We start from the raw sequence: 27,980 nt of genomic DNA, 5'->3' as shown, positions 1-27,980 counted from the left end.
AGCTGAAGGCTGGATGTGCAGCGGTGACATTTAGAGAGGACCTCACAGTGGTCGTCTCCTCGGGGCACCTCCCTAAAGACAAAGTAGACTCTTCTCTTTTCCTTTCCATCCTCTTATATCTTATCTTTCTGACCTTCCCTTCCTCTTTCCTTATAGACCCTTTTTGTGTTGACGTCGTGATACATCATGGTGTTAGTTGGAGGCAAAACAAAGGAAAGACTGGAGGCTAACACTAGCAATGGGTTAAAGTTACACATCGAAAATGTCATCTTGCTGTTGTTGTTGGGTGCCAGAATCGAGATATCACATATATTTGAGACGAAAAACTGTGATTCGAGGCTCTAACAAAATTAAACTAACAAAATAAATCAAAATACGTCATCATGTTGACTAACAGAAAAGGGGTATATTCCTCCCAATCCCACGCCACTATTCTGTCTTCATAGTGAATATTGGGACTGTTGAAGAAAAGCTACATTTATATACACATCTTCTTTTTCCTTTAGGTTTCAACCTGATTCCTGCAGTCATATTGTGGACCCTTCCACGCCAGGCTCATTGAGTTAAATCCTAATCTCCAAGATTAAAAGCCCACACAGCGAACGTGAAACGCTGCACATTAAATCTTAAATAAGACGACACGAGCGGCGAAGGCGACACTGTCGGCGCCATGCATCACAATGCTGTGTGCATCATATTGGATTGCTAGGCATTCATCACACGCCGTGCGGGTAGTACAGTACTCATCTGGACTAAGCTGATGAACCAATTGTGTTTACACTACAAGGATGTCGACGGAGCACAGAGTGGGGGAGGAGTGGAGGAGAGGAGAGGAGAGGAGAGGAGAGGAGAGGAGAGGAGAGGAGAGGAGATGGCAGGCGATGACGAGAAAGAATAGGAACAGGGTAGTTTGGCCTTCCCAGGTGATTATTAAAGGCAGGACTGGAACCGTACAGACAGGCCTGCTCTCCTGGACCCTAATAGCTTATTGATCCGGAGAGCCCATCCACCACTCTCACTCTCACAGGATACATGGACGAAGGGAGCTACAAGTACAGTGACTAAAAGGGAGTCAAGAGGCCACCTTGTTATGTTTTTTTATGGACTTATCATGAGTTAGTTTCAGTATTTCACATGTATTTTAAGTGGTAAAGACAACACATTTGCAAAAGCAAAGCTTTTCACTACTACTACACTACTTTCACTATGTAAGCTGATGCATAGTTGACAAAATAAATGACCCTTTAATAGACAATTTACATTTATACCTGACGAATTAACAAAGCCACACAGTGAAGTGAAGCTCGCTGTTCAGCAGTGAGTTACCTCTTGGATTCAAGAAGTGCCTCGCATCTAAAAATCAAGACAGCAGGTACAAGCAGAGGCCCTGCTTTACAATGGTCATCCAGAGAGACTGATGTGCAAGAGTTAGACCTCTCAGGAGGCAATTAAACCCACGCTGTGTGCTGCCCTCCACAAGCATCACCGGTCAAATAGATGGATTTCGTTTATGAGCGGTTAGATATGAGAGGAGTCCGCCAATCCTCGGGAAGGAGGCGGGATTTATAGGAAGGTCTAGCTCCTAATCCCCCTCGCCCATCCAAAGTTAGCCACCCATGATGAAACCTCCACCCGCCGGGACAATTAATTAGTGATGCGAAAGGGAAGGATTAATCGATATGCTGTCAGGCTCCCGCCAGCTGAGGAGAGAGACCCTGCCAAACCCACCAGGACCCGATCTCATTACCGACGGCGGCCCACACTCCCCTTTGCGAGGCAGCTGCATTCATCAAAGCAATGCCTCCCTTTCTCCCTCAATTGTTCTCCACGCTTCATCCCTCCGTCCCTCCCTGCATGTTTGCCTTTTACCCCTCTGACAAGATGAAGGAGAGGAGGCGGGAGATGTGACACCCATTTAAGAAAGGAGAGGTGGCGGCGGCGGCGGTGGTGGGGTTATAAATAAGGAAATAACAAAATCACTATGTGCGGGGCTGCCCTTGTAAATTGTCTGCAAGCATTAAAGTGTAGCAGGGTTAATCATACACGTCTTGTAAGTGAATGTGAAGGTGTCCTTGCAAATGTGTCTGTGTGCAACTCTGGCAGCTAGCTGGAATCTGAGAGCAGCGCGTGACTCTGTGTGCTACTGACAGCTAGTTAGGAGTAAAGGCGTACTGTGTGTGTGTGTGTGTGTGTGTGTGTGTGTGTGTGTGTGTGCATGTGTGTGCTACCAGGGGCAGGGAGTAGAGGATAAAAGCCTCTGCCTCTTTCTGACAGTTTTATCCGCATCACCATCTGCCTTTATCTGACGCCAGCATCTCTCGGCTCCCCACTGCACTCTCGCAAAAGCTCTCCATCCATCCCCGCTCTCCTCGCCACTCATCTTCTCCCGGGCTGCCGTCGCATGTCAGATCACATTTTTCAACCCATAATTAAACAGTAGCTGGCTTAAACCCTCGACAGATAACCTGTGGTCGTCAGAACTTAAAAAAAAAAAAAAAAAAATGAAAGAAAAGCAGCGTGTATCCCGAAAAAAGAGTTTCCTCTTATTAGCCAGCAGTGAGAGGAAAAGAGATCCTAGTGAGGGCTAATGCAGTCATATCAAGGCCGGCTCTAGCCGTTTTGGTGCCTTAGGCGAAATCCTGCCTGCTGAAACGTCGAAGCTGAGGCGCCGGCGTATATGGACTTGCAGGTGGCTAGGAAGACATGGACACTATGGACAAGCCATACTGTCCATGTCAGTTTGCACAGAGAATTGGAGGTAAGGTATGTTTCACTATATCTACTGGAACCTATATCGTTATCTTGATAGCTACGCTCTGATTACCGTCAAAAAGAGGAGAAATAAGACAGTGATAGCCTCTATACGCTGCTGGCAAATGACACTCGACGAAGCTGAAATACGGTCCGTCTCTAAAATGAGTCGTGCGGCTCAAAATTCGGGCCAGAGAAACGAGCTAAAATCGTACAGTGTATGCCCAGCTTAACCCTAGCCCCGTAAAACGCAACACACATCAGACATCAAACTGGTTTTAAGACAAAAATCAAGATTTTTATTTTCATAAATAACTGTATTTATTATAATATAAATAAACAATTGGTTCCTAATATTGTTGGCTTAAAAGTGTTTAGTTAGTTTCACTACAATCTACATTTTTATTAATAAATAAGTGCGGACGGGCAGATGAAAAATGTGAGAAAGAGATTTACTTTATTTATTTATTTGTTCATTTGTTACCTCAATGCAGAAAATTAGGAAGGGGCGTCAACTGGCATTTTTTTTTTTTTTTATTATTTGTATTTATTTATTTTTTTTTATTTTTTTTAGAGGGCGAGCAACACGCTCCGGAAGGTGGCGGCCTAGGCGACCGCCTATACGGTCTATGCCTTTACCCGGCCCTGAGTCAGATGCTGACCACAAAAAGCCTGTGTGCAGGAACGTGTCTCTCTCTATTTCTCTCACAATCAGCATTTGTCACATGCTGTGCGAGGGGTAAGGGTGGGGTCAAGAGGAGAAAATATAGCCATGTCCCTTTTGCTACCGCCTCTCTCTGCCCCTGCTCAAACTAGACGGTCGTGGTGAGGGATGGCTCCCTCACGGGTAATCAGAGGCCGCCCTTATTCAATGCTACGAGCCGGGACCGGACAGCCAGTGATGGAGGGACTCGCGGAGGCCTGCTGCGCACTGTGCACCGGCCCATAACTGCAGATGAGACACTTCCCACAGAGCAGTTAGCGCGACAACTTGCCAGCTGTAAATGTAATGACTGTCAAATGTGAGCGGTGCCTGTAAGAACAGCAATAAATACAAACAGACACCTCTAAAGAAATGTACTAAAAAAGAGTCCTAGTCTGAGAGGCACATCGAAACTGCTTCGACTTTATTCAGCCATCTGCCAGGCCATTTGGAAAGTTTATGAGTAGCTCATGAAGAGAATGGCTCTGATATTTGGTCCTTTATTCATTAATGACTCAGCTCTCTGTGCATAACTAACTACCCTAATTTGCTGCTCTGTTTTGTGCCTTTATTGTGTTGTTTATTGAGTGAGAACAGCTACATATCTGCACATACGTAAGCAAACAAAATTACTTCTGCTCAGATTAAAGAACCTGCCTGCTAATTCTTATTAACACCAGATGAGTCATAAAGCTGAGGGTAGTCGTGAAGTTTTGTGAGGCCCCTCTAGACAAGTCATTTCCTCCATATTGTAGTTAACAAACACTTTTGGACGAGGGAAGCAAAATCCGAGATGGTCTTCCAAGCTTAGTTTACCTCAGCACCTTTGTTTACCACCCTGGGTGGTGGTGGTGGTGGTGTTGGTGGTGGTGGGGGGGGGGGGACCGCCTGCAGTGAGCCAGGTAGCAGGAACAGCAGAGCATGAAGCTGGAGCAAGACGAGACGTTGTAGCCAGACCGAAACGAAAGGCAACACTCTTTGCGTGCCCAGTTTTCAAATTGCAAATGTTTGTGTACACGAAAAAATGGACAAATCAAATCAGCACAAAACTAAACAATGTAATTTTGCTTGCACTGAGGTATGACTGCGGGGAAACACGCCAGACTCTGACATACCACTGCAGCTTTCACACTCAGTCTAGTAAAGCTAAGGCAGGAAGAGACAGACTAAAAGTTCACCTGTTCTTATAGCTGCTGCTAACATACTGTAGATCTATAGGCGGACATTTCCAGCTGCACTCAACCAGCTACACATGATCAGCAAGTTTTAATTCGTACACCTGGACCCAGGTTTTGGTGTAACAAGTGATTTTAACTGCATTCAAGCTTCGAATGTCTGTCGTCATACTTTATGACGTTATCCCCTCACAAAAAAGAAGATTATTTTTGTTGTTGTAGTTACATAAATGTAATTTATGTTGCTGTTAGATGGCTGCTAGTCCGCCCCGCTAATACAGGTACTGTACGTCCTTTGTGTGTGACAAACGGGAGAGCAAACGCTTTTTTAACTGCAGTGAAAAGCTTGTTTTAGAAAGGCTAAACGCCAACAATCATGGATTGAAGCAGAATATTTCGTTAGATAAAAACATGTGAATTTACAACGCTTAGTTATTCCATATGTTTGGATCACACGCAGCCACCACTGGTATCTAATTCTTGATATAGTATAATACTTATAATAATTGTGTAGCCTGATCTTTATCTGCAACTGTGCATAAATACCAGCTTTAAACAGAGTGAATAGACATGCAAAAATAACAGCATTCGATTATTGATTTAGAATTTGAATGTCAACGTTATGAACGAAGCTTCGAACCATTCGGTACAACCCTAAAAGGAACACATCATTTGAAAATGTCAATTGATATAAATGACATTCTTACTTTTGATAATGATAGTATGTTGGTGTTGTGGCAGAAAAATCCAGAAAGAAAATGTTTGGCTTTTTTTTAATATAAATTATAACCGGTTTCTGTTGGACCCCAAGGTCTTTGCAAGGACATCAGCTTTTTCCAGCAGCCACAGATGGGAGATTTAGCGATCAGCCCACTTCCATATCTGTCTGTACCCTTCATTCCCTGAATCTCACACCCCCAGGCCCTGATGGTGGAAATGTCATGAAGATTGGGAAAAATGATGTGCTGCCCTCCCCCAAATGACCATTTTTACTTCTGTCGATCTAACATCCTGTCAGAGACATCGCGGGGACTTGGGGGACATCCTGTCTACTAAATGGAAGAAAACATAAATGCTCACTGAAGTAATACAAGTTGTGTAGGTTCCTGTCTAATTCATGTTGTTAGTGGTGAAACCACTAGGGTGGTATCTTCAATAAAAATCCTGACTACTTCCTGGAGCTTTCAAATGAGTCCTGCAGCCTTCTTTGGCAAATGGAAATTCGCTCAGGTGTCATCAGTTGGACCTTGGACCAGATCAGGCTGTTCTCATTCACTAGTCGCACTTATACCTACGAAAAGTAATGCACTGTAATTCATATATAACCCACATAATTGTGATCCAAGACGTGCAGGGCTGCCTCTATGGAAGTCAGGTGACGTAGTATAAAGAGCGACACATAGATAGGAGGTCTGGGTGGATGGATGGGTCAAACAGGACTTTTCCCCAGGAAAGCAAAAGTCAACATTGATTTAATTTACCTTTCCACAATCTTTTCCTGAACCTGAGCAAGTAGTTTTGTGGCCTAAACAGGTTCTGCTTGCATGGGCGCACTGATCGCTTGTGTTGCTCGACTTTCGTAGGAGAACGCATGAAAACTAAAGTACTTTTCATGAGATATCATATGTACCGTTGTATAAGAATACGTTGACCATCCTTGCATAGAGATAGGGGTTGTAATCTCTACAACTTCCTCAACCAAGGGTGAAGACAACTGAGCAAGTTCTATTTGCCGAAGATGGCCGTAGAGTATGGTTGAAAGACCTGGGAATTACTAAGTAAGTGGACTTGACCGTTGCTGTTCTAAACATGCAAAATCAAGACGGTCTTTCTGAGGAAACCCCACACAGTTGCTAATTCAACCCCCAATGTATGCGTTACACTGGGGGTTACAACTTGAGCTACCAAAATGCTCGTCTGTGCACAATTGAAAAGACGACTGGCCTTATTGGGTATTCTTGAAAATGTTCCACCATTCATCCAAGAGGCTTAATTAGTTCTACTGACTCTTGGGGAGTTCTGTGGTATTTAACTTCTCTGGGTGATTAAATACAGAGGAACTCCCCAGCAGTCAGTAGAACTGATGAAGTCTGCTAGATGAACGGCAAAATGTTCTTCAGCATATCCAGCTGTTTTTGCTTAACCACTGCTTGATATATCCTGACCTGGATGACAGAGAATCTTTACAGACATATGGGTAATGCTGCAGTGCAACAGCAATATGCAGAGTCATGTTTGGTCTGCTCGGCGATGATTCATTCCTATGGCATTTTACAGATAATGAATTGCAAAGCTTTTTTTTCATCTAGAACTCTCAAAATGTCAACTAGAAAGTTTGCAGCACTTTCAGACACACCCACAGTAAATAATTAGGGAAGAAACAAGGTCTTGTGAGGATACGCTACGCCACAGTCAGCAGATTCAGTATTAAGCACCTTATCCCACAACCTCGACTTTACATCTCCTATACCCCGGGGCCTGGTGACAGCACGTCAAGACGATGTAGTGAGTGATGTGCTGCCCTCTGTCAGGTAAATGGACAGAAATGAGGGGTGGCATGAAAGAGGTAGAGGGCATGTAAGGGGAGGAAGGTTAAATAAAGAGAAGGGCGGTTCACGAGAGATAAGGAATCGTGTTCTATTACATCCTGATGACATGTTATCATCAGTCGTGCCCACCAGTGCCAGTATTTCTAGTGAGACAGACAGAGATAGCATCTATCAGTGATGTTTCATATCCTGTAATGGCAGGAAATGTTTGTGATCGCAGTCTGAAGGGCCACTGACTCAATGATACAGTCTTAGAAACAAAGATATAAGACAGTAGATGTGACATGTTCTAATAACTTGTCATTCCAGGATGGAACCATATGGCAGCGATCCTTGTATTTTTCTATCAATATTGTTTTTTATTCCAAATAATGAGTGTGAGACAAATGTGTCTGTCTAAAATGAACCACAAAAACTAAGCTTTTGATTATTATAGCTCCAAGAGAACAAATCATACTTCCAATCATGAAGATCATTTCATAATTGTGCATTTATATTGCAGACAATTACTTTATTTTTTCAATTTTGCTTGAACTTAATATGTAAAAACTGTTTTTGATATTGTGATTGGCTAATATACTACATTAAGCAATATCTTTTATGTAGAAATCCTAAATAGATTTAGCATTATGGCCTACCGGCAGGCAGGCAGTTACAATCAGTTGTTGTTTACTTTACACTTGATTGACCTGGAATCAGCTGCTTAGCGGTCAAATGTTAGGGTAATATTAATAACTTTGTTAGAACGTTAACGTTACTAAACGTTACTTTTGAGCAAAGTTATGTATTTCAAATACATATATATATTAAAACAATGTCTGTTTAGCTAACAGATCAATGCTGTTGAGCTAGCAATCAGCAATAAGTTAGAACTCAGCTGGTCCGTTGCTTGGTAGCTAACGTAAACTGACCTAGTTCACTAACTTGTTGTAGTTTTAGTTGACCCATAAGTAACAAATAAATCTCTCATCTACTCTATACTGACTTGTGGAAAGTGATGCCAGCCTCCCTGGTCTCTGTAAACAATACCCAGGTAAGACGGTGGACGATTATCCCATTGGTTAATCAATCAATTGCTTCATGGGTGCACGTCTGTTCTCAAAATGCAGAAAGCCAAGAACCTGAAACAAAACACTACATTCTCTTAGTATTGTGCATGTGCACTTTCAAATACGTCAGTCAGGATTAGAACCCCCTGAAATCCTATTAGAGTCCACAAAACAAGCTAACCTGGAATGAAAAGTGAAATGCTATTTTGGAACCACCGCCAGCCGAAGCTAACGAATAAAGCCCCAGGTATTGGACCTAAGGGCCACCATCACTGCTTGAACGCGGAGCTATTTTGCAGTTTGATTGGGTCTGTGAGGGCCCCCATCAGGTGGGATGATATGGGGCCATGGCTCCTGGGTTCTCAGGTCTAATTTGCCTGTACTTCTCCCCTCAAAGAGAGACGGGCATAATTAACGGGACGCAAACACCCACCACGGGCTGAACAGAGTCATTTAGGGGAGCGACTCGGGAGCAGCGGCGGCAAATGAAATGTAATTGCAATGGGAGCGAAGGAGCCGGACCGGTGTGTCGGAGGCACTGATGTGTGTGTGAGAGCGAGAGAGAGAGAGAGAGAGAGAGAGAGAGAGAGAGAGAGAGAGAGAGAGAGAATGAACGGGCTAGACGTGAGGGAATGAGGGAGCAAATGAGAGACACAGAAGTTAGATGGAGAATATAAGGTTGAGACACAAAATAATGGCTGATGAGTGATCGTGAGGGACGGGCACAGATAAACAGCGAGGAGCCACTCGTTGGTTAGAATAAAAAACAAATTCACCTGAAACTCCACAAAAAAGTTGCATCTAAGTTAAAAGATCAGTTCACCTTAAATGACATAAACAAGACATGATCTCGCCAACCTCTTGTGGCATCTAGATAGATTGGGTTTCATTTCTGCAGTTTTTGAAATATCTGCCCCACCCTAATGGCAAATGGAATTTTATTGTGTGCTCCCACAGCATTGAAATGACATATTCTCCCAGAAACAGTCTCATCATTGCTCAGGATAATCCACAGAACAGTCAACTGTTTCAATGGGAACTATTTCTTTCAGTTGAAAAGTAGTTCCAGTCACAGCGAGGTCTGTGGATTATGTTCAGTAATTAGGACAGTGTTTTTCTGGGAAGAGATGTCACTGTTGAATTGTTTTAATTTGCTTTTTCAATGCTGCGAAATTCCATTCGCTTCCATTTTATTTGAATAGCTGCTTAAAACCAGGGCAAATCTGCATGGAGACATGCCACTAGAGGTGAATGAGGACATCTTTTGGGGGGCGGATAGAAAACCGAAGATACTACAGATATCAATGCAATTTGACGTATGTTTGGATTATAATCTTTACAAGTTTGTATGCATTCATCTCTTGTTATACAAATTTTTGTTTTATACACATGTCTAATATTTATTTTGCCTGAACCTGAGCGTTCACAATCCCTTAATAGATGAAGGTTGATCGCCGCCATGTCCCCTCAGTCTTCCTCCGACCAAAACAGTGGCTGGACATTGTTAATCCAGACATCACACAACAGCTTTTCATCATTTTCTCTCTTGTGATTGCGAGTTTCTTTCCCCCAAAAGGGAGCACAGACTCGGCGATGATGCCATGCTGGTCTGGTCTATAGCTTGGAGCCATAAAGCCCCTCTATTACATCTTTTTTTAGGACACAGCAAAGGAACAAATCGGAGATCAGCGTTTTTGGATTTATTGTTGGTGCAACCAACTACACAGCAACTCTTCAGCATGGCGTTATTACTATTACCGGTTTGTTTACTCTGTCACTGTCTACGAGGGACACAAGACTGTTTTTGTGGTCATGCGAGCCTACTCTGGAGGACGTATTGCAGGTCTGATGCATTGATATTTATAAGGCCCAAAGGTTGACTCACTCCAAACAACCCAATATTAAAAAGCAACATAAATATAGCTACATCACTACATCAACCTCCAGCAGCATTTGTTGTGTCCATTGCATTTACCGCTGTGATCTTTCATCCTTCCAGTCATTACCATTATTCATCACTGATGTTACGAGCATTCAAATTGGCTTTGACCTACTTGGTCTATCCACCAGCTCCCCCCCCCGCTACTCTTTCACCTATACCTCTTTCCCATCATCCCTTTCTCTGTTCCTCTCAGTTTACTGATCACTGGATGAGGAGCGACCCAGGGTCAACAATGTTCCTGTCGCTTCCAGGCATGACCAGCCCAAACAAATTGGGGTCACGGGGATGTTGGAGTGGTGTGATCACACACACACACACATACATATACACACACACTTGCGCAGATAGCTGAGCGTGGATAAGTGTAGATAACACTGATAGCGTCGTACCACTACGTACTTTAAGAGAGTGCGAAGGAACTGAAGGACATTCCAACATCTTTCCCACCAGCTGCTACGGTAAAACACTGTGGGTGGTAATCTGACGACGCACAGTGTTTAATATTTTGACTCCAGCAACATGATGAGTGGATCAAGAGTCACCAGGTACGGTCTTGGTTGGTAATTAACATAACCCCCCCGTCCATTAAAATGAAAATGAGCTTTGAATGTAATACTGGGAAGAAGAAGCGTAGGGGTCAACGAGACAATTAGAGCCTGTGTAAATGCATTTTTAAATGCCTGCTGTCCCTTAATTGCCATTTAAAGTTGTCATTAGAGGTGGTTTTACATGACCTTTTAGCCTAACATATGAAAGCAATAAAAGCAGAGATGAGGCCAATAACTGGTTTGACAGGGGATAAAAGGAAATGCTGTAAGGTGATTATTCATTTTCTGGATTCTGCACACACGGATTCAACTCTCTGACCCCTATAAGTACTCTACACACCGAAGATGTAAATGCCATTTGATAATTAAATTACAGAGAAGATTTAACTACAGTCTTTCATAAAACCAAGGAGGAAAAGTTACTTGACCAAACCAAACTTGAATAAAACCTGAAATTGTAAGGCGTTACAAACGCATGATTGGATAGCTGAAGTTCATTTCTGAGATATAGCAACGCATTGATTGAAATTACGACCAAAACTATTAGAAATTAAGGGTGCAACGGATCACAAAACTCACTGTACGGATCGTATCACAGTTTTGTGTCACGGATCAGATAGGATCATTGTCGATGAGCCATATTGGCCAGTACAGATCGTTTTTTATTTTTTAATTAAATTGGTGTTTTTAAATTTAAATGTTATCCTTTTACTTTGTTTTAGTCATTTAAAATGGTTATTTGCATAAAACACAATTCAAATGATTAGCATATAAAAGATTGCATTTTTATTGATAAATAAATCTTGGCATTAGTAGTTCTAATTATGTATTAAAAGCTGCTTAGAGGTAGTGTTAGGAAGCAAAATAGGTCATAATTCCTTCACTAATATCTATTCTATATTGTTGTGAAAACATCTTCTTCAAACATCTGGATTTATTCAAGTTTCTCACCAAAAACTACTTTTTACAAGATTATATTTGAACACATCATGATAACGTTAGAATTTACCTTCGCCTAATACTCATTTTTACTGAATAGAGCCTGAACGCAACATGATGCAACTCAATGGAACCTTAACTAGCTCTCATCCTGCCGATTTGAACACAGATTTGTTGCTCACAATGTAGCATTATCAGGGATTGGCGACTAGAAAGCATTAAATGCCGATCTCCCAATCACATATTTTTACTGAATATTGTCCGATAACAAACGTCCGTACAAATCACCGATCAACTTTGGTCCGTTACATCACTACTGGGCACCCAAGTTACAACATGAACTGGAATCAGCCTCCAAGCCCCTCAAATTCAGTCTAATTCAACCTATAAGCTTAAAGAGTCCAGAAGGGTCACAATCAAGCATAAATATCAATGTGTATATACCAAGCTTCCATCTTTTACCAGCCGAAAACACCAATATTTCACTAGTTTTTGTTTGAATATCCATGTCCAGTGTCATCGTGTGTACAAAAACCCAAGCAAACAAAGTGCTTTTCACTGTACTCATTCTGCATCAATGACCTCCTCTTCCCTACCTGTCTTTCTCCTTCAGCCTCCCTCTTACTATTCATAGCTTCTGGTTTACTCCCTGTCCCTTGGTGCAGACCATCTTTCCGCCATCTTTGACATCCTTCCTTTTCTGCTTCTCCTTCCTCCATTCATTATTTCACTCATTCTCTCCCTCCTCTCCCGTGACTAGTCTAAATAGCCCCAAGTCCTCTCCCAATCCCTTGGCGTCTTTCTACGCCCCACTTTTTTCACCTTCCTTGTTCAGGTACTTCCCCAATCCCCTCCTTTTTCTTTCTGGGTTTCCCCCAGTGATTCGTCTGACTGAATGTAGCTTAGGGTACTTTTCCCCCATCATTTCACCCCCCATCAATATCCCCAAGGTGGTATCTTACTATGTGCAGCTCCAGGTAATCTCCGAGTCCCTTGGCACTCTCCACCCTGACCAGAACGGCTTCCTTCAGCTGCGTGCTGAAGCCCACTGCCAGCCGGTCTGCCCTTGTGCTCGGCCGGTCATTGGGTGGCCAGGTGTATGTGATGAGGGCTCCGCCTCTACCGAAGATGTATGTTGTCCCAGCTGCAAAAACACACAGAGAGGATTGGGAAAGAGAGGGTTATCATTGAGTTATAACCGAAAAATTTTCTCACACACAAATGCAGAATATATTCAGTAGCACAACAGAAAAATAAACTGAAAGGAAAGATTTATGCAAAGAAGTGGGAGGCTGCCATTATGTACAGCAACGTTGTGTCTCTTTATGTTTTGTCATAACATTTCATATAAATAGCATTTATGTATTCTCTTCTGTCACATATACGTTTTGTGGTATGGTGTGCCGGGTGCACCCGCTTCGACTGTTATCAGCCGATTGAATGGACGTTATCAGCGGTTATCAGCCTCATAGATATTGGTTAGAAGGGGCTTGCTACACCTACTAGTAGGTTCAGAAGGCCGTCATCATATATTCACATGGTTGATCACCGATACGAATACAAGAAGATGATTGATGAGCTGCCACTCGACACAAGGCACCTGATTGGATGAACACTTTCCCTCGTGGGCTGCTGCTCCCAGCTTTCAAACCGGAACCAACACGGCGGCTCGATTGGAAACTTTTTTCTCTTATATCTCAAAAACAGTTCACCGAAATGTATTTCTGAAAACATTTTATGCGAGAAATACGCCATGCAGTTGATGAATCTGTCTTTATTTTGGATTGATAACAGTTAGCTTAAAAGTTTCTTGGGAGTTTCTGGAAGTGGCGAGTCGCGTCGGACGCCCGTGATTTGCATAAAGTAGCCAACGTGACGCCCAGTCTCTCGAATCGCACCGCCACACTACCAGAATGCATTGCACGACTGCTTACAGAATGAATGGGAAGCATGGGAAGGCTGTGGACATGTACCATTAGAATGGTAGTGATAACCACTGATAACACCCATTCAATCGGCTGATAACATTCAAAATGGTTGGTTTATGAAATCAATATGCAGGTTATAATTTATAAAAGAGAGCATGATGAATATAATGAGTGCTGTAAACATGAAGACGTTTTATCATCAGTGAAAAGTCACATACTGACTAACAACCATTCAATAGCATTTCAGTGAAAAGTTTGAAAATTAGTGTCCTGAATATCTTATTTTAAAATGAGTACACATGTGAAAGACTCTTCCTGGGGAACAAAATGTGTTGACAGTGTGTATCATGTAGTCATGTTTCTCTTTAACACTAGTACTAGCACCAAGGCCAGCTGTCACTCCCCTTTGAAATGTTAATCCGCCGAGCCACTTGCAGTTTCACTTGCCCTCAGTTGCGTTGCCTTCCAAACTAGGGCGAACTGACAAACTTTGTGTTGGCTATGCTGTCAGTATAACAACCAGCCCTCAACATCAACAAAGAAATTCCTCAGATCCCCCTGTCAAAGGAACTTTGCCTCAACAGTATTTTTGAGTTCCAGCCGAAAAGATCTAGCCGCCTCGTGCTCGCTGAGCGATTTCATGTTTGAACTGTAACAGAGGAGTTAGGATTTTGGCTGGGCTCCAGTAAGCCCGGTGGTGAATGTGAAATGACGGGCGTTGGCTGCGATTAGCATAGAGTAATGAAGACACAGTGAACTGCTCTCAACCCTGTGAGCTGTCAATCTACCCTAGAACATAAACGCAGATAAACACAGGCTGTATGTAGATACTAATGCATGTCTATGTAGCTATATGAAGCTACATGTTTGAAAAGCACACACAGTTGCATAGACACGGATGCACTTTTAGGTTGCTTTCACACCAAGCCTTGTTGGGTTAGTTACCAAGTCTGTTTGCTTGGTTAGTAGGTTCATTTGGGCTGGTGTGAAAGCTGCCAATCAAACAACCGGATCAAACAACCGAACCAAGACCGCTTGAAATGGTGGGACATGGTCCGATTCCATGCAGACTCTGGTGTAGGTTTGTTTGTGGTGTGAAGGCCCTGACACACCAAGCCAACGGTCGGCCGTCAGACAGTTTGGGGCCGTCGGTGAGTGTCTATCGGGGTATTTTTGCGGTGTGTCCGTTGTAGTCTGCCAGTGTTTGAGGTTTTTCGGCCGATTCAGCATCGGTGGTGGCGCCCGTCGGTGAGACAAATCACTGATTGGCTGTTCAGCTTAAATGAATCAGTGCAAGAGAAGAGAAATGAAGTGAGGAAAGCAAGCTGACGACTAAAGTTAGAAAGAGTTATTTCCTCTCATGCAGGTGCAGAACGCACGTGGTAGTTGGCCGTCGGCTGTAGTCTTTGTGGTGTGTTCAAGTACAATATTTTGGCCAAGAGGCTACTCAAAAGGTCCACCTTCCATCACCGAAGTTAGTTAGTAGTAGTTACAGTACTTGAGTAAATGTATTTAGTTACATCAGTGGAGGGTCCAGATGATGCAGGATGAGAATCGCCAAAACTGTCCAATCATTCCGTCACCTGTCAGTCTGTATAACTTTGTAAAAAGTTCAGTGTGAACAATGGATCATTTTGGACCCAATGAACCCAACTACATACTACATTTGAGTGACGTGTTTGCTTGTGCTAACCTCACTTTTGATAGCCTTGCCATCATCAGAGCACTTTTTACATTTTTTCCAGATGAACAAGATTCATTCAAGTTTCGTTTTACTCCGCATTTTGACCCAGAAACTAACGTGACGTCTTCAAGTAGCTTCTTGACTGTTGAGAAAAGTTGAACCTCCTCACTTTTTGAGATGCTACAACAGACAAGTGTTTGGCATTTGTATTCGCTGAATGAAGCAAACTATGAACTGATTATCAAAATTAAAAAATGCAGATCCATGTATGCACAATCATAGTAGTGCACACCTGCACATACGCTGACACACAGCATCCATTTGCGGTAAATATTGAGGTAATTTGGCAGTAATTCCAAAGAGGTTACTTGCTAATTATCACCTAATCACTATGACATTTGTAAAAAGGTTTGTTTATAGCCCAACGTGACGTTTTTACTTCTGGCGATTGCCCTTTCTGTTCATTTGTGGAGATTATCTTGCTGAACAAAACGTGTAAGTATCATAAACGTGTGTTTGCCACAGAGCTTATTTTCTGCAATAATCCAAAACCCAATGGAACAATCCCATTGGCTTTTTGTCGAGGGAACCGGGGCGATGCTAACTTCCTGGTTGGCCCACAAAAACATGTCATCCCCGGAGCGCTCTATAGCGACTGCAGGGGCCTTCAAACAACATCCACAGCAACACACACTCTCAGACATACACAGGGAAAAGGTGGGCTGATAAAGAACGGAGACGTGCGGTCTCGTTGCGCTCACACACACTCGCTCACTCACTCCGCTACCCGACACTTTCATTATCTAACAATCCGCTGGTAGCCATTTGAAATCGGCTGACACACACAACTCTCCTCCCTCTCTCTGGCTTCCTCTCTCTGGCTCTCACCGTCCCGCCCTCCCTCCTCCTCTCCTCCTCCCCTCCCAGCGGAGCTAAGCCCTCTGCTCGGCTCTTGTTGTTTTCTTGAGGCTGTATTATTTTAGCACTGACTAATTATCACAGCACGGCAAGGAGGTTGTGTGCCAGAGGAGAGGGGGGGAAGAGAGAGGATGGAGAAAGACAGCAGGGGTACGGAGACGGGGAGCAGAGAGGATGGGAGAAGTGAGAATTGTGGATGGTGGAGAGAAGAAGAAAGTTGGCGTTTTCCCTTCTTTTTTTCCTCCTGTGTTTATTATTAACAGTGCAGCACTGGAGCTTCGCAGAAGCTGGGCAAGAGACAGCTGTGAGGAAGAGGAGAAAAGATTTCTAAAATGGCCGACAAACAGGGAGGGAGGTGAGCCATGTTGTGATGGATGAGAGTGCAGCCGTGTTGGGGAAAAAGAGAGGGTGGTTGATGGTAGTTTGAGCTGAGTGCATGTTGATGTATGCACTCGTAATAGGAGGGAAAGAGTTTGAGAGCCAAGGAATAAAAGTTGAGACAAGTGCTTTAGCTGCCACACACACAGATGGAACTTAAAGGTGCACTCCACCAATTTTACAAATCAATGTTTTCTAGTCAGAGGGGTTAAAAATGGGCATGTAACGTGAACGGAAGGTCAATTTGCATTATGGGAAGTTCAGGATCCAGTGTTTTTTTAGTTTGACCCTCACCATCTAACTATAAAGTAAGGAATCTCTGTGTGTCCATCGCATATCTCGAGAATCGTTCATCCAATCGACTTCACGTTTGGCGGGTGTATTATTGGGGACGAAGGGGCGTGTAGTGTCTATGTTCAACAGTGGTGCTGGATGCTGGATATACTAACGTTACAACCAAACTCTTCTTTACTTCCCTGGAGTCAACGACGATGAGCGGTTCTCGACGACGCTGCAAGCAGCACTTCTGGGCTTCTGGGCGCTCCGAAAAGCCACGCCCAAGAACAGGCACTGCACTAGTCAACTAAAAGTCAGGATATCTCTGCATCAATTTTGGCCTCTCTTTCTTAAATGTGCCTCTTAGTAGAGTGTCTTTTTGTAGTAATTAGAGGGACATATATGATTTTTCCGTTCTTTCCGATTTCCTAGTAAAGTTCAATAAATATTTGTGAACATGAGCTACTCTCTCTCAAAGCCAGAAACCAAAGAAGTAAGTCTGAACTTGTGATGTCATAGGGTATAAAGTCTGCAGCTGCTCCATAGACAATGAATGGGAGACTGATTTTCTTTTCTTTTTTATACCCAAATGAGCTTTATTCTATTGTAGTGTTGTTAGTTGTGAAACAGAAAATGTTCCCATATACTCAGAACATTCCCCTGGGTGCTCTCAGTGTCATCTAGAACATCTTCCCCTATTCATCGTCTATGGAGCAGTTCCACACTTTATTCTTGACGACATCACAAGTTTGAGTTTTAGAGAGTTGTTCATGTTTACTAATATTTGTTTGACTGTCTTAGACCATAGGAATAACATGTATGAATTTTGAAAATGGGCGTAGTCCCCCTTTAACTTCTCTTTTCTGTAATAATTGAACAATATGCTGGGAAATATTCAGATATATCACAGTCAAAATCAAAATCTGCACCGTCCCATGCAACTTTAGCGTGTCATTCCGTCACCGCTCAGTAAATAAATTATTCAAATTATTCACTCGCAAGACGACACAACAATACGAGACGATGCCACAAGCGTGACTCCTATCTTTGTTGTCATTTTAACATCATTTCACGTGCCTCTAATCATTAAAGATTTCAGCTTTAATTAAGGAGCAAAGATATCAGCAGGGACTCCAGGCTGAGACACAACAAATCATATCGATCAAATGTGTTTTTATAATGCAATATCTTTCAGTCACTGTGGTCCCCTATCAAATATATCCCACAGGTCCCAATCTAATCTACCTAAACTATTATGACATATGTTGTGTCACAGAGTACAGTGAACCCGTAGAACTTTATTTTAAATTCTAATTAAGCTCCCTAAGGCTTCCAGAAATCCCACGTTAATACTGTAAAACAGTGTGAAACACTGATATCTCATTTAGGGTGTACTGATTATTAGACATGCAGCACGTATAACATCCCTGCATATCTTCCGTGTGCACTAATTCTCATCAATTAACACCCCTCTCATGCGGAGCATCTACCATATGCCTCGTCTTCCCCAGAGAGCTTCCGGTACGCCTGACGCCACTGTCAGAGTCACACTTGTCAAACTTTCTACTTTGTCTTCATCATCAGCACATTTACTGGCAGGAAAGTCACAAACAGAAGTGCCAAAGTTGAGGAAAAAAAAGAAACAAATAGTACTTGGAAATAGTCCTCTGCATCCATCCAGTGAGAGCTGCGGTTGACTTTGCCTGCTTTGATTTGTCCTGCTGATACCGGCCACCTGCTGCTCTGTGCAATTGTATACGTGCGCGTGTACGTGCACTCTTCTCTCCTCTAAATGAGGAGACAAAGGAGGTGCAGAGTCTCTAATGAGTAGTCTGGCAGGGCGCATCCATGTGTCACTGTTTCTCCCAGCAAACACCTGCTGCTCCGGTTGAGGCGAAAACCCCCCTAATCCTGCCATGCAACACACACCGACAGGGAGGCGAGATGGAGCGAATAAAGACGGAGAAAAAGGTGTTTATCAAACCCAAGAAGACACGTCTGGAGGGAACAGAAATAAAAGCAAGTGACTTTTTAAGCATGTGGGTAAAACTCGGGCTGCCAATGGACTAAAATATTTAATCGCGATTAATCACAAAATAATCACATATTGTTTATCTGTTCAAAATGCACATTAAAGGGAGATTTGACCGGACAAATATGCTGCTTTATGCAAATGTATGTATATATTTATTATTAGAAATCAATTAACAACACAAAACAATGACAGATATTGTCCAGAAACCCTCACAGGTACTGCATTTAGCATAAAACAATATGCTCAAATCATAACATGGTAAACTTCAGCCCAACAGGCAACAACAGCTGTCAGTGTGTCAGTGTACTGACTTGACTATGACTTGCCCCAAACTGCATGTGAATATCATAAAGTGGGCATGTCTGTAAAGGGGAGACTCGTGGGTACCCATAGAACCCATTTTCATTCATATGTCTGGAGGTCAGAGGTCAAGGTATCCCTTTGAAAACGGCCATGGCAGTTTTTCCTCGCCAAAATTTAGCTCAAGTTTGGAGCATTATTTAACCTCCTTCATGACAAGCTAGTATGACATGGTTGGTACCATTGGATTCATTAGGTTTTCTTGTTTCATATGATGCCAGTATTTTCACTGTAGCTTTAAAACTGAGCCCGGCACAACCTAAAGAATCTGTTGCATTAATGCGCCTTTGACGGCCCTAATTAAAACATAACAACCCATTGTCCTTTGATTAGTTGGTATATATGCAATATTGTCCCCATGAGAAAAACAACAACATCTGCTTGTTTTTCCAACTGCTTAAAACAACTTATGCTGACAAGTGACCTCTTATAGTCAAGTGAGGAATTACTATCGTCTCTCAGAAGCAAAGGCAAAGTAGCATGATGTCGTCGTCTGGGTCTGAGAACTGAAACCAAATCGAACGTGCCGTAAGTTATTGGCCAATCACGTTTGAGCGGGCTTTGGTTGAATGCAGGTAAACATTCCGTGTGGAGAGCAAAAGAGGCGGAACGCATTGGCCGAAGTGCAGTCTCGCAACCCATCGACTGTCTGCTGGCTACGCTTCACTCAGAGGCTAAATGGTCGTCAGACCGATAGCCGATGGGTTCCGAGATTAACCAAACTTTAACTAAAGATAAACTAAAGATAAGAGATGGCAGATCAGGAAACACCGGTATGATTTGTTGTTGTTATGATCACACGGGTAGTTTTGGACGCCGCCATTGCCATTAGCAAACAACCTATTTTGTTTGTATGTGCCAGTGAATATGAAGCGTACATGCATGTATGTAGGAGCACTTTTAAGCACCTGTGCACCTGTGTATTTGTGAAACTGTGTGTCTCCAACTGATTAAGAGAACACGGCAGACTGAAGAATCTACAATCTAAGTTCTCCCCAAACAGCAACTGTTTACCTTTATTGAAAACTGTGAGTTAAAAGTAAATTAGTGCTGCCTTGGGGAGTTGTCGGCAAACAAAAAACCTGGCCGGGTATGGATTTCTCTGACCTTCAGTCAACCGTGGTCTAATCAAGCAATCTGCCTCTCTGCTTTCGCTAGAATAACAATAATGATGAAAATGCTCTGTTGCTCTCATGTGCTCCACCCCTCCCCCCCCCAAAAAAAAAAAAAAAGAGGCTAAATATTTATTACTTTTGTCCAATTAGCTCTGGCGCCATCGATCCGGCCAATCAATCCCACCTGTGGCGCTAGAGGTGGAGAGAATGCATAGAGATGAATCAAAACATCGCGGGACGCCCCTTGATTATTATTTCCATTCACACGGACCGGCTGGTAATTTGGTTCGAAGACGGACGGACAAGAAAATACCATTTTCCTTTTGTCCTCGGATCTGGTGGGAAAATAATCAGAAAGGACTCATGAATCAAAGCAGTAATGAAAAACCTATTGATTTGGCTTTTGTCACTCCCCTTCCCCTCACTCTTCTGCTCCGTATTGGGGGCGAGAGGGGGAGTGTATTTAGGATTGAGTTTATCGTTCGGGATGCTTTCTCTGCGAGGGGGCCATTGATTTGGGATAGTGGATTCTTGGCCACTATACTATCCACCGTGGGGATAAACAGGTCATATCGAAGAAACTAGACGCCACGATTTTTCATTTAAGGCCTTCGGTCAATGTGGCAATGTCGAACGCCGCGCCGCAAAGCCTCACGGAAGCTGACAGCGGGAAAATTGCCAGACAGGCTCGGCGATGAAATGGAAATTCCACAAGGGGAAAAAAAAGGGACTGATGGCGGGGAAGTCAATTCTTGAGAGGCAATAAGCCAATTTACATTTTGATTTACAGCCCTAAAGCAAGCATATTTACTCACTCCCATGTTGATAAGAGTATTAAATACTTGATAAAAAATGTGCGATTAGTCGCGATTAAATATTATAATTGATTAACAGCCCTAGTTATAAATAAAGGTGACTAAATAGGTTGTCTTTTCCTAAGTCCTTATGAATTGTCCTTCACATCTTTCCTTGACCTCATGATGTTTTCCATCGAGGTCAAGGAAGACATTAGGACAACCTTTTTTGACTATTCGACCGTAGCCATGACGGATTTGTCAAAAAGTAACATGCTAAAGAATCCAGACAAGATGCTAATCAGATCTGAACTGATCCTTTAAATGATATATTCATAACATTAAATCCTGTATGTTTCTTTATAGCCAATTCAAGGCAACGTCTCTAGAATGATAGGAAATGCACGGGCAGATCTTTACAGCGTTGGAGAGAAACGAGGTAGCAGATAAGAGCGATTTATACCTGACAAATACTCTATCGTACCTGACACAACTATAATTGTTCTGATGTGGTTAAATCCCGTCCATTTCACACCTCAAGTAAATTTCAAACTCTTTCTTTCTTTCAGATTCAGTTTGATCTCAACAGGGAGATAAGAGCATCGTTTGTGTAATTGGGTCTGCACAGTCTCTAGCAGTACCAGCTGGGAGACAGGACACCGCACCTCAGCCTGGACTGTATTGGTAAAGAGTAATTGGACTGACCTTATACTTGGAAAAATAATTGGACTGATTATACATATTTCACATGCTGCACACAACCCTTGACTATATCAGCAAATCTGGAGATGAAACATGTTCCTTTGAACTACAGTTGTAGGGTAAGGAGATGTCGTCGAGTGACAGTATCACCAATTATAATGTCTAAATGGATCTGAAGCATGCCAATGTGAGTGTAATCTTCAAAAATGTGAAGTTTATCCAACTAAGAGGTCACTCAATGTCATTTAGGTCTGAGCAGCTGCAGAGAGCAAACTGTAGATTTCGTTTTGTGGGCTATTGAAAGGTCCAAAAGTCGTTGACCAAGAGTCACAGAGTACCTTGTCTGCCTTATTTCCAGTTTTCTGTTCTTCTAACTCTTTGTATCCCTTCATTGAGGTTTCACTAGATAATCCTGTATTCTTATAAAATAAAGCTGCAATCTGAAGATCAAGTACAGGGTAAGAGATCCTTGGCTTATGTGAGTTTAACGTGCAAGAATGTAGACTGCCTTTAAGCTAAGGTTGTAACGTCTGTGTGTGAACTCCTGCAGAGTCAACAGGACATCATTGGGGAGGATAAGAGGAGGGAGTGATTGATTTCTTTGAAGCTGATTGTTGCTTATTTGTGTCTAAGATGATAGTCATGATAGTAATAGCTTCGCCCTCTCTATCTGAATGGAATTACAGGCTACTGACATAATGCAACTGATTGGTACCCACTTCTTAAAATCACAATCTTTCTATGTCTACCTGCAGATCCAAGCGTAGGGGTTAGGGCTGTCAAAGTTAACGCGATAATAACGCAAATTGGTTTTAACGCCACTAAATTCTTTCACGCATCAACGCAACTTGTGATTTTTAGGCTGTTGCAGGCTCAGTTTTAAAGCTAGAGTGAAGATATGAAACTAGAAAACCTAAGGAATTGGTAACATACGAAGGAGGCTAAATAACGCTCCAGACTTGCGCTAAATTTTGGCGATGAAAAACTGCGATGTCCATTTTCAAAGGGGTCCCTTGACCTCTGACCTTCAGATATGTGAATGAAAATGGGTTCTATGGGTACCCACAAGTCTCCCCTTTACAGACATGCCCACTTTATGATAAGCACATGCAGTTTGGGGCAATTCATAGTCAAGTCAGCACACTGACAAACCTGTTGGGCTGCAGTTTGCCATGTTATGATTTGAGCATATTTTTTATGCTAAATGCAGTACCTGTGAGGGTTTCTGGACAATATCTTTCATTGTTTTGTGTTGTTAATTGATTTCCAATAATACATATATACATACATTTGCATAAAGCAGCATATTTGCCCACACCCATGTTGATAAGAGTATTAAATACTTTACAAATCTCCCTTTAATGTACATTTTGAACAGATAAAAAACGATTCACCATGGACAATCATGGGATTAATTAACTATTTGAATTGATTGACGCCCCTAATAGGGGCGCTTACTGAAATGTTTGAATAACTTAATCCGAGATAACGAGAACACTGGAGTATTAACTTAAATTATGGTTGTGAGCTATATGTCAACATCTGAATATAAATCACACCTCAGGCTGTTCAGAAATCACTTCTGTCAGCTCGTAGACGTCTGATGATTATTCCCCTCCCCAGCTCCACCAGTGGGGACTTGATATACAGCCGTATACCTTCTTACCATTCAGGAAGGATTCAAATGCTTCTTCTCCTGTTTTGCTTTTTCGACACCGATGATGTGCTTGCGAGGTTTGTTTGAAACATTTCAAAATGCTTGTTATGTCCCTGGAGGGGATGCTACTATCAGAGAGTGATTTCTGTACAAATACTATTCTTGAGGTAGCACTCAGACGCTTATCTTTCTCCAAATATCTTTAAATGGAGGGATCCAGTGGGAGTAGTGGGAAGAGGGTTAAGGGGGGTTTAGGCAGTAAGGGGTGATGGGTAGTCAAGCTTTTAGACGGAGAATTGTCTTCAGAACGGTTGCTGGGCAGGATAGCATCCGCCCTGCATATATATATCATCCAGAAATCATATTGATCAGCTCACAATACTCTCCTCTCTCTGTCTGATAGCCTGCTCAATAGTCTGCTGAGGTTGAAACTGAACTGCGTAGACGGAAAGCAATTCTTATTTTCATCAAAGGCGCACGCACGTTACTAATTGAGGCTCGATCTATTTTGTTGTTGAAGCATTTTCACAAAGCTATGCAAGAACTAAGAATACAAATAAGCAATCAATCAGTCACTTACTTGTAGGGTAAGTGATTATTTGCCATTTTTGACCAAGGAACTACTGTATAAGATCCAGGAACCAAATGTCAGGACTACATTTGTGACTACATTTTAATTTTGTGTAGCTAAAGACCTGTGAAGAGGATTAAAAAGCAATCGTGTGGTTTTAAGAGGAGTAATTCTTGCTCACTACGAGACAACAACACTGAGTCATCATTGTGAATTACTGCACCGTTGTGTCGCTGTGATGTTTGAGTCGATGTTGGAAATAAGACGTGCAGAGGTGGAAAATAAAAATAATAGGGCTGTAAAAAGTTAACAGCCCTAGTATAATAATGTGATAACACAAATTTGTTTTAACGCCACTAATTTCTTTAAAGCATTAACAGAACTTGTGTTTTTATTAGGTTGTAGTGAGCTCAGTTTTAAAGCTAGAGTGAAGATACTGGCATTATATGAAACTAGAAAACCTAAAGAATCAATAGGTACCAACCATGTCATACTAGCTTCTCACAAAGGAGGCTAAATAATGCTCCAAACTTGCACTAATTTTTGGCGAGGAAAAACTGTCACGGCCATTTTCAAAGGGGTCCCTTGACCTCTGACCTCCAGATATGTGAATGAAAATGGGTTCTATGGGTACCCACGAGTCTCCCCTTAACAGACATGCACAGTTTATGATAATCACATGCAGTTTGGGACAAGTCATAGTCAAGTCAGCACACTGACACACTGACAGCTGTTGTTGCCTGTTGGGCTGCAGTTTGCCATGTTATGATTTGAGCATATTTCTTATGCTAAATGCAGTACCTGTGAGGGTTTCTGGACAATATCTCCAATTGTTTTGTGTTGTTAATTGATTTCCAATAATACGTATATACATACATTTGCATAAAGCAGCATATTTGCCCACTCCCATGTTGATAAGAGTATTAAATACTTGACAAATCTCCCTTTAAGGTGCATTTTGAACAGATAATCGTGATCAACTATGGACAATCACGCGATTAATCGCTGTCAATCGATTAAAATATTTAATCCAATGGATTACTCATGAATACTCGTTTCATATGATGCCAGTATCTTCACTCTAGCTTTAAACCTGAGCCCGCTACAACCAAAAAATCGCAAGTTGTAATTATGTGTAAAAGAAAATTAGTGGCGTTAAAACAAATTTCTGCGAACGCGTTATTAACGTGTAATTTAACTTTCACAGCACAAATTTTAATCAATTCACAGCCCTAGAAAATACCAAAAACATCCCAGTCTCCACAGTATGATGGTGTCTTTTCTGGCTGTTTAGATCTGATAGAGTATTAAAACTTACGGGGGGCTTATTGTAAACAGAAGCAGCTGTCTACAATCACAGTTTGGCACACTGGACAGGATAGCGCAGCACATCAGTACGCCATTTAATTTGGTTAGTTGTTTCTGAAGTTTTGCAGTAATTGTGTTATCGGTGTTAATGCCCATTGTTCACGCATGAGTGGCATTTTTTGTTCAACACTGCTCATACGAGGGGGGTGATCTGACACCTTAATACCCATTACTCACGAGCATAAGCGGCGCGCTCGCACATCCCCGCTCGGAAACAGCACGCATGAACACACAAACGCACACACAGAGCGGCAATAACAGCAGCACATTTTCTCACATTAACTCTTTTAATAGCATGCCAATCAGGCAGCGGCGGCACGCGGAGACGTGTGAATATTTCAGCTCCGGGCTCTGCGCTGGAATTATTTACCATGTTTGGAGGGTATGCATCGCCACACCCAAAACAACACCACCCACCGAAATATAGAAGCCTGCCAAATATAGGGAAAGCAGATGTGGCAAGACTTTGTCTGGTGTTAATGTTGAAATATCGCCGTGAACAGAAAGAAAAAAGAAGGTCTGAAGAGATGTTACACCTTTCACCCTGTGAAACGCTGACATGTGCTGCAGGAGGAAACAATAACATGCTCAGAATAACAACCATATTCCCACAAAGAGTCATTAAGCTGCGATGCTCTGAAAAGGTCACACTGCTTTGTTCCTGTTCTAGGTCTATGGGAATAAAGGTGTGTGCGTTCAGGACCAAGGGGGCGCGCAAGCAACCGTGTGCACTTCTTGATAATGTTTAATAGCCACGGACCCATTAGTGTTAACATCATCCTAATTACGCCGGAGTGGCCTTCACAGTTCATAAACAAACACGGGCTAAAGCCGGCGTGAGCCGGCGTGAGCCGTTCCATCCTTGAAGCGGTGACCTTCCGAAACGGTGGCTCAAATCGTAAAAATTACACAAGCGGGGAGGTTTTTTTGGATGAACTCACAGGCCGTTTAATGGACAGACATGAAATGGACACAAAGGGGATGGTTTGAAATGATATCATGTCAAGGAACATAAAATATATTTTATTTTTTTCATGGAAACCTATAAAATACTTACGATGGCATATTAGTTCTATTGTAGGTAAAAATTTCCGAGATTAAAGTGGCACATTTACAAGAAAAATCTCACAAATTTGCAAGATTAAAAAGAACAAAAACCCTGAAACATAGTGGAGTGCAAAACCGTGCTAATTCCAGCTACTATCTGAAGTGGTGTTTTTATGGTAAGGATGACCATGAGCGAGGTAAAGGTCTTGAAAGATACATATACACATTTTCTTTCATGTTTTTCTTTGTTCTTTTATGAACATAAGTTAATACTAATATTGTAGAAGTTACAGGAAAGTGGAGACGGTAAACTATCTACACAAAGGCATTATGTCTTTTATTTCAGCACAGCTAAAACTAAAAACTAGAGCTGTCAATCGATTACAAATATTTAATCAAATAAAATATATCATATAGACAAATATTGTCCAGAAACCCTCACAGGTACTGCATTTAGCATAAAACAATATGCTCCAATCAGAACATGGCAAACTGCAGCCCAACAGGCAACAACAGCTGTCAGTGTGTCAGTGTGCTGACTTGACTATGACTTGCCCCAAACTGCATGTGATTATCATAAAGTGGTCTGTAAAGGGGAGACTCGTGGGTACCCATAGAACCCATTTACATTCACTGATCTGGAGGTCAGAGGTCAAGGGACCCCTTTGAAAATGGCCATGCCAGTTTTTCCTCGCCAAAATTTTGCGCAACTTTGGAGCGTTATTTCGCCTACTTCTCGACAAGCTAGTATGACATAGTTGGTACCAAAGGATTCCTTGGGTGTTCTAGTTTCATGTGATACCAGTATCTTCAGTATCTAGCTTTAAAACTGAGCCTGTTACAACTTAAACATCGCAAGTTGCATTAATGCGTTAAAGAAATTAGTGGCGTGAAAACAAATTTGAGTTTACGCGTTATCACATTAACTTTGACAGCCCTACTAAAAACCAAACGATGAGAAGACGCTACTCTGAACACACTGCGTTTTTTTCTCGTAAATTTACAACTTTATAATCTTGCAAATTTGTGATTTTTTCCTGTAAATTTGCCTCTTTAATCTCAGAGAATATCTGAGTTGTTTCTTGTAAATTTACGACTTTAATCTTGGAAATCTTGGAAGTTTCTTCTCGGAATAATTCCCCCCTTCCCTTGTCACTGTAATTATTTAATTTTTTTTCCCAACAATGGCCCTAATATGTCGTCATAAATACCGACACCAACGACACTCAAACAAATGGAAAACTACTGTTAAACTACCAGACCTCTCGTACTCTGCTGGCGCTGCCCACTGGATATAATTAGTCTCCTCTGACTTCGACCTCTCCAGCTTGTTACACGGATGCAACGACCTCTCGCAAAAACACCACTCAGTCAGAAACAGAGCGAGCGAGCGAGCCCACACCTCCCACAATCAGTTTGTCCAACGTCCACTTCAGCAACTTAGAGCCTAACATGAAATAGACCCCTTGCAGCCCACTTGACCGGAGGTTG

General features: G+C 42.2%; 1 protein-coding gene across 16 annotated transcripts in view; it reads right to left on the bottom strand.

The window, feature by feature from the left end:
* Positions 1-27,980, bottom strand: part of nrxn2b (neurexin 2b) — a 795,015-nt gene that overhangs the window by 122,434 nt on the left and 644,601 nt on the right. For all 16 annotated transcript variants that reach the window (XM_074624795.1, XM_074624794.1, XM_074624809.1 and 13 more), the window contains one exon: positions 12,619-12,800. In XM_074624795.1, coding sequence (XP_074480896.1) covers positions 12,619-12,800 — 182 coding nt within the window. The remainder of the gene's footprint in view (positions 1-12,618; positions 12,801-27,980) is intronic.

The sequence above is a fragment of the Sebastes fasciatus genome, chromosome 22, assembly GCF_043250625.1.
Source record: "Sebastes fasciatus isolate fSebFas1 chromosome 22, fSebFas1.pri, whole genome shotgun sequence".
In the NCBI taxonomy this organism is placed as follows: Eukaryota; Metazoa; Chordata; class Actinopteri; order Perciformes; family Sebastidae; genus Sebastes; species Sebastes fasciatus.
Note: the sequence above shows the minus strand (reverse complement) of the source record. Positions and strands in the feature narration are given on the sequence as shown.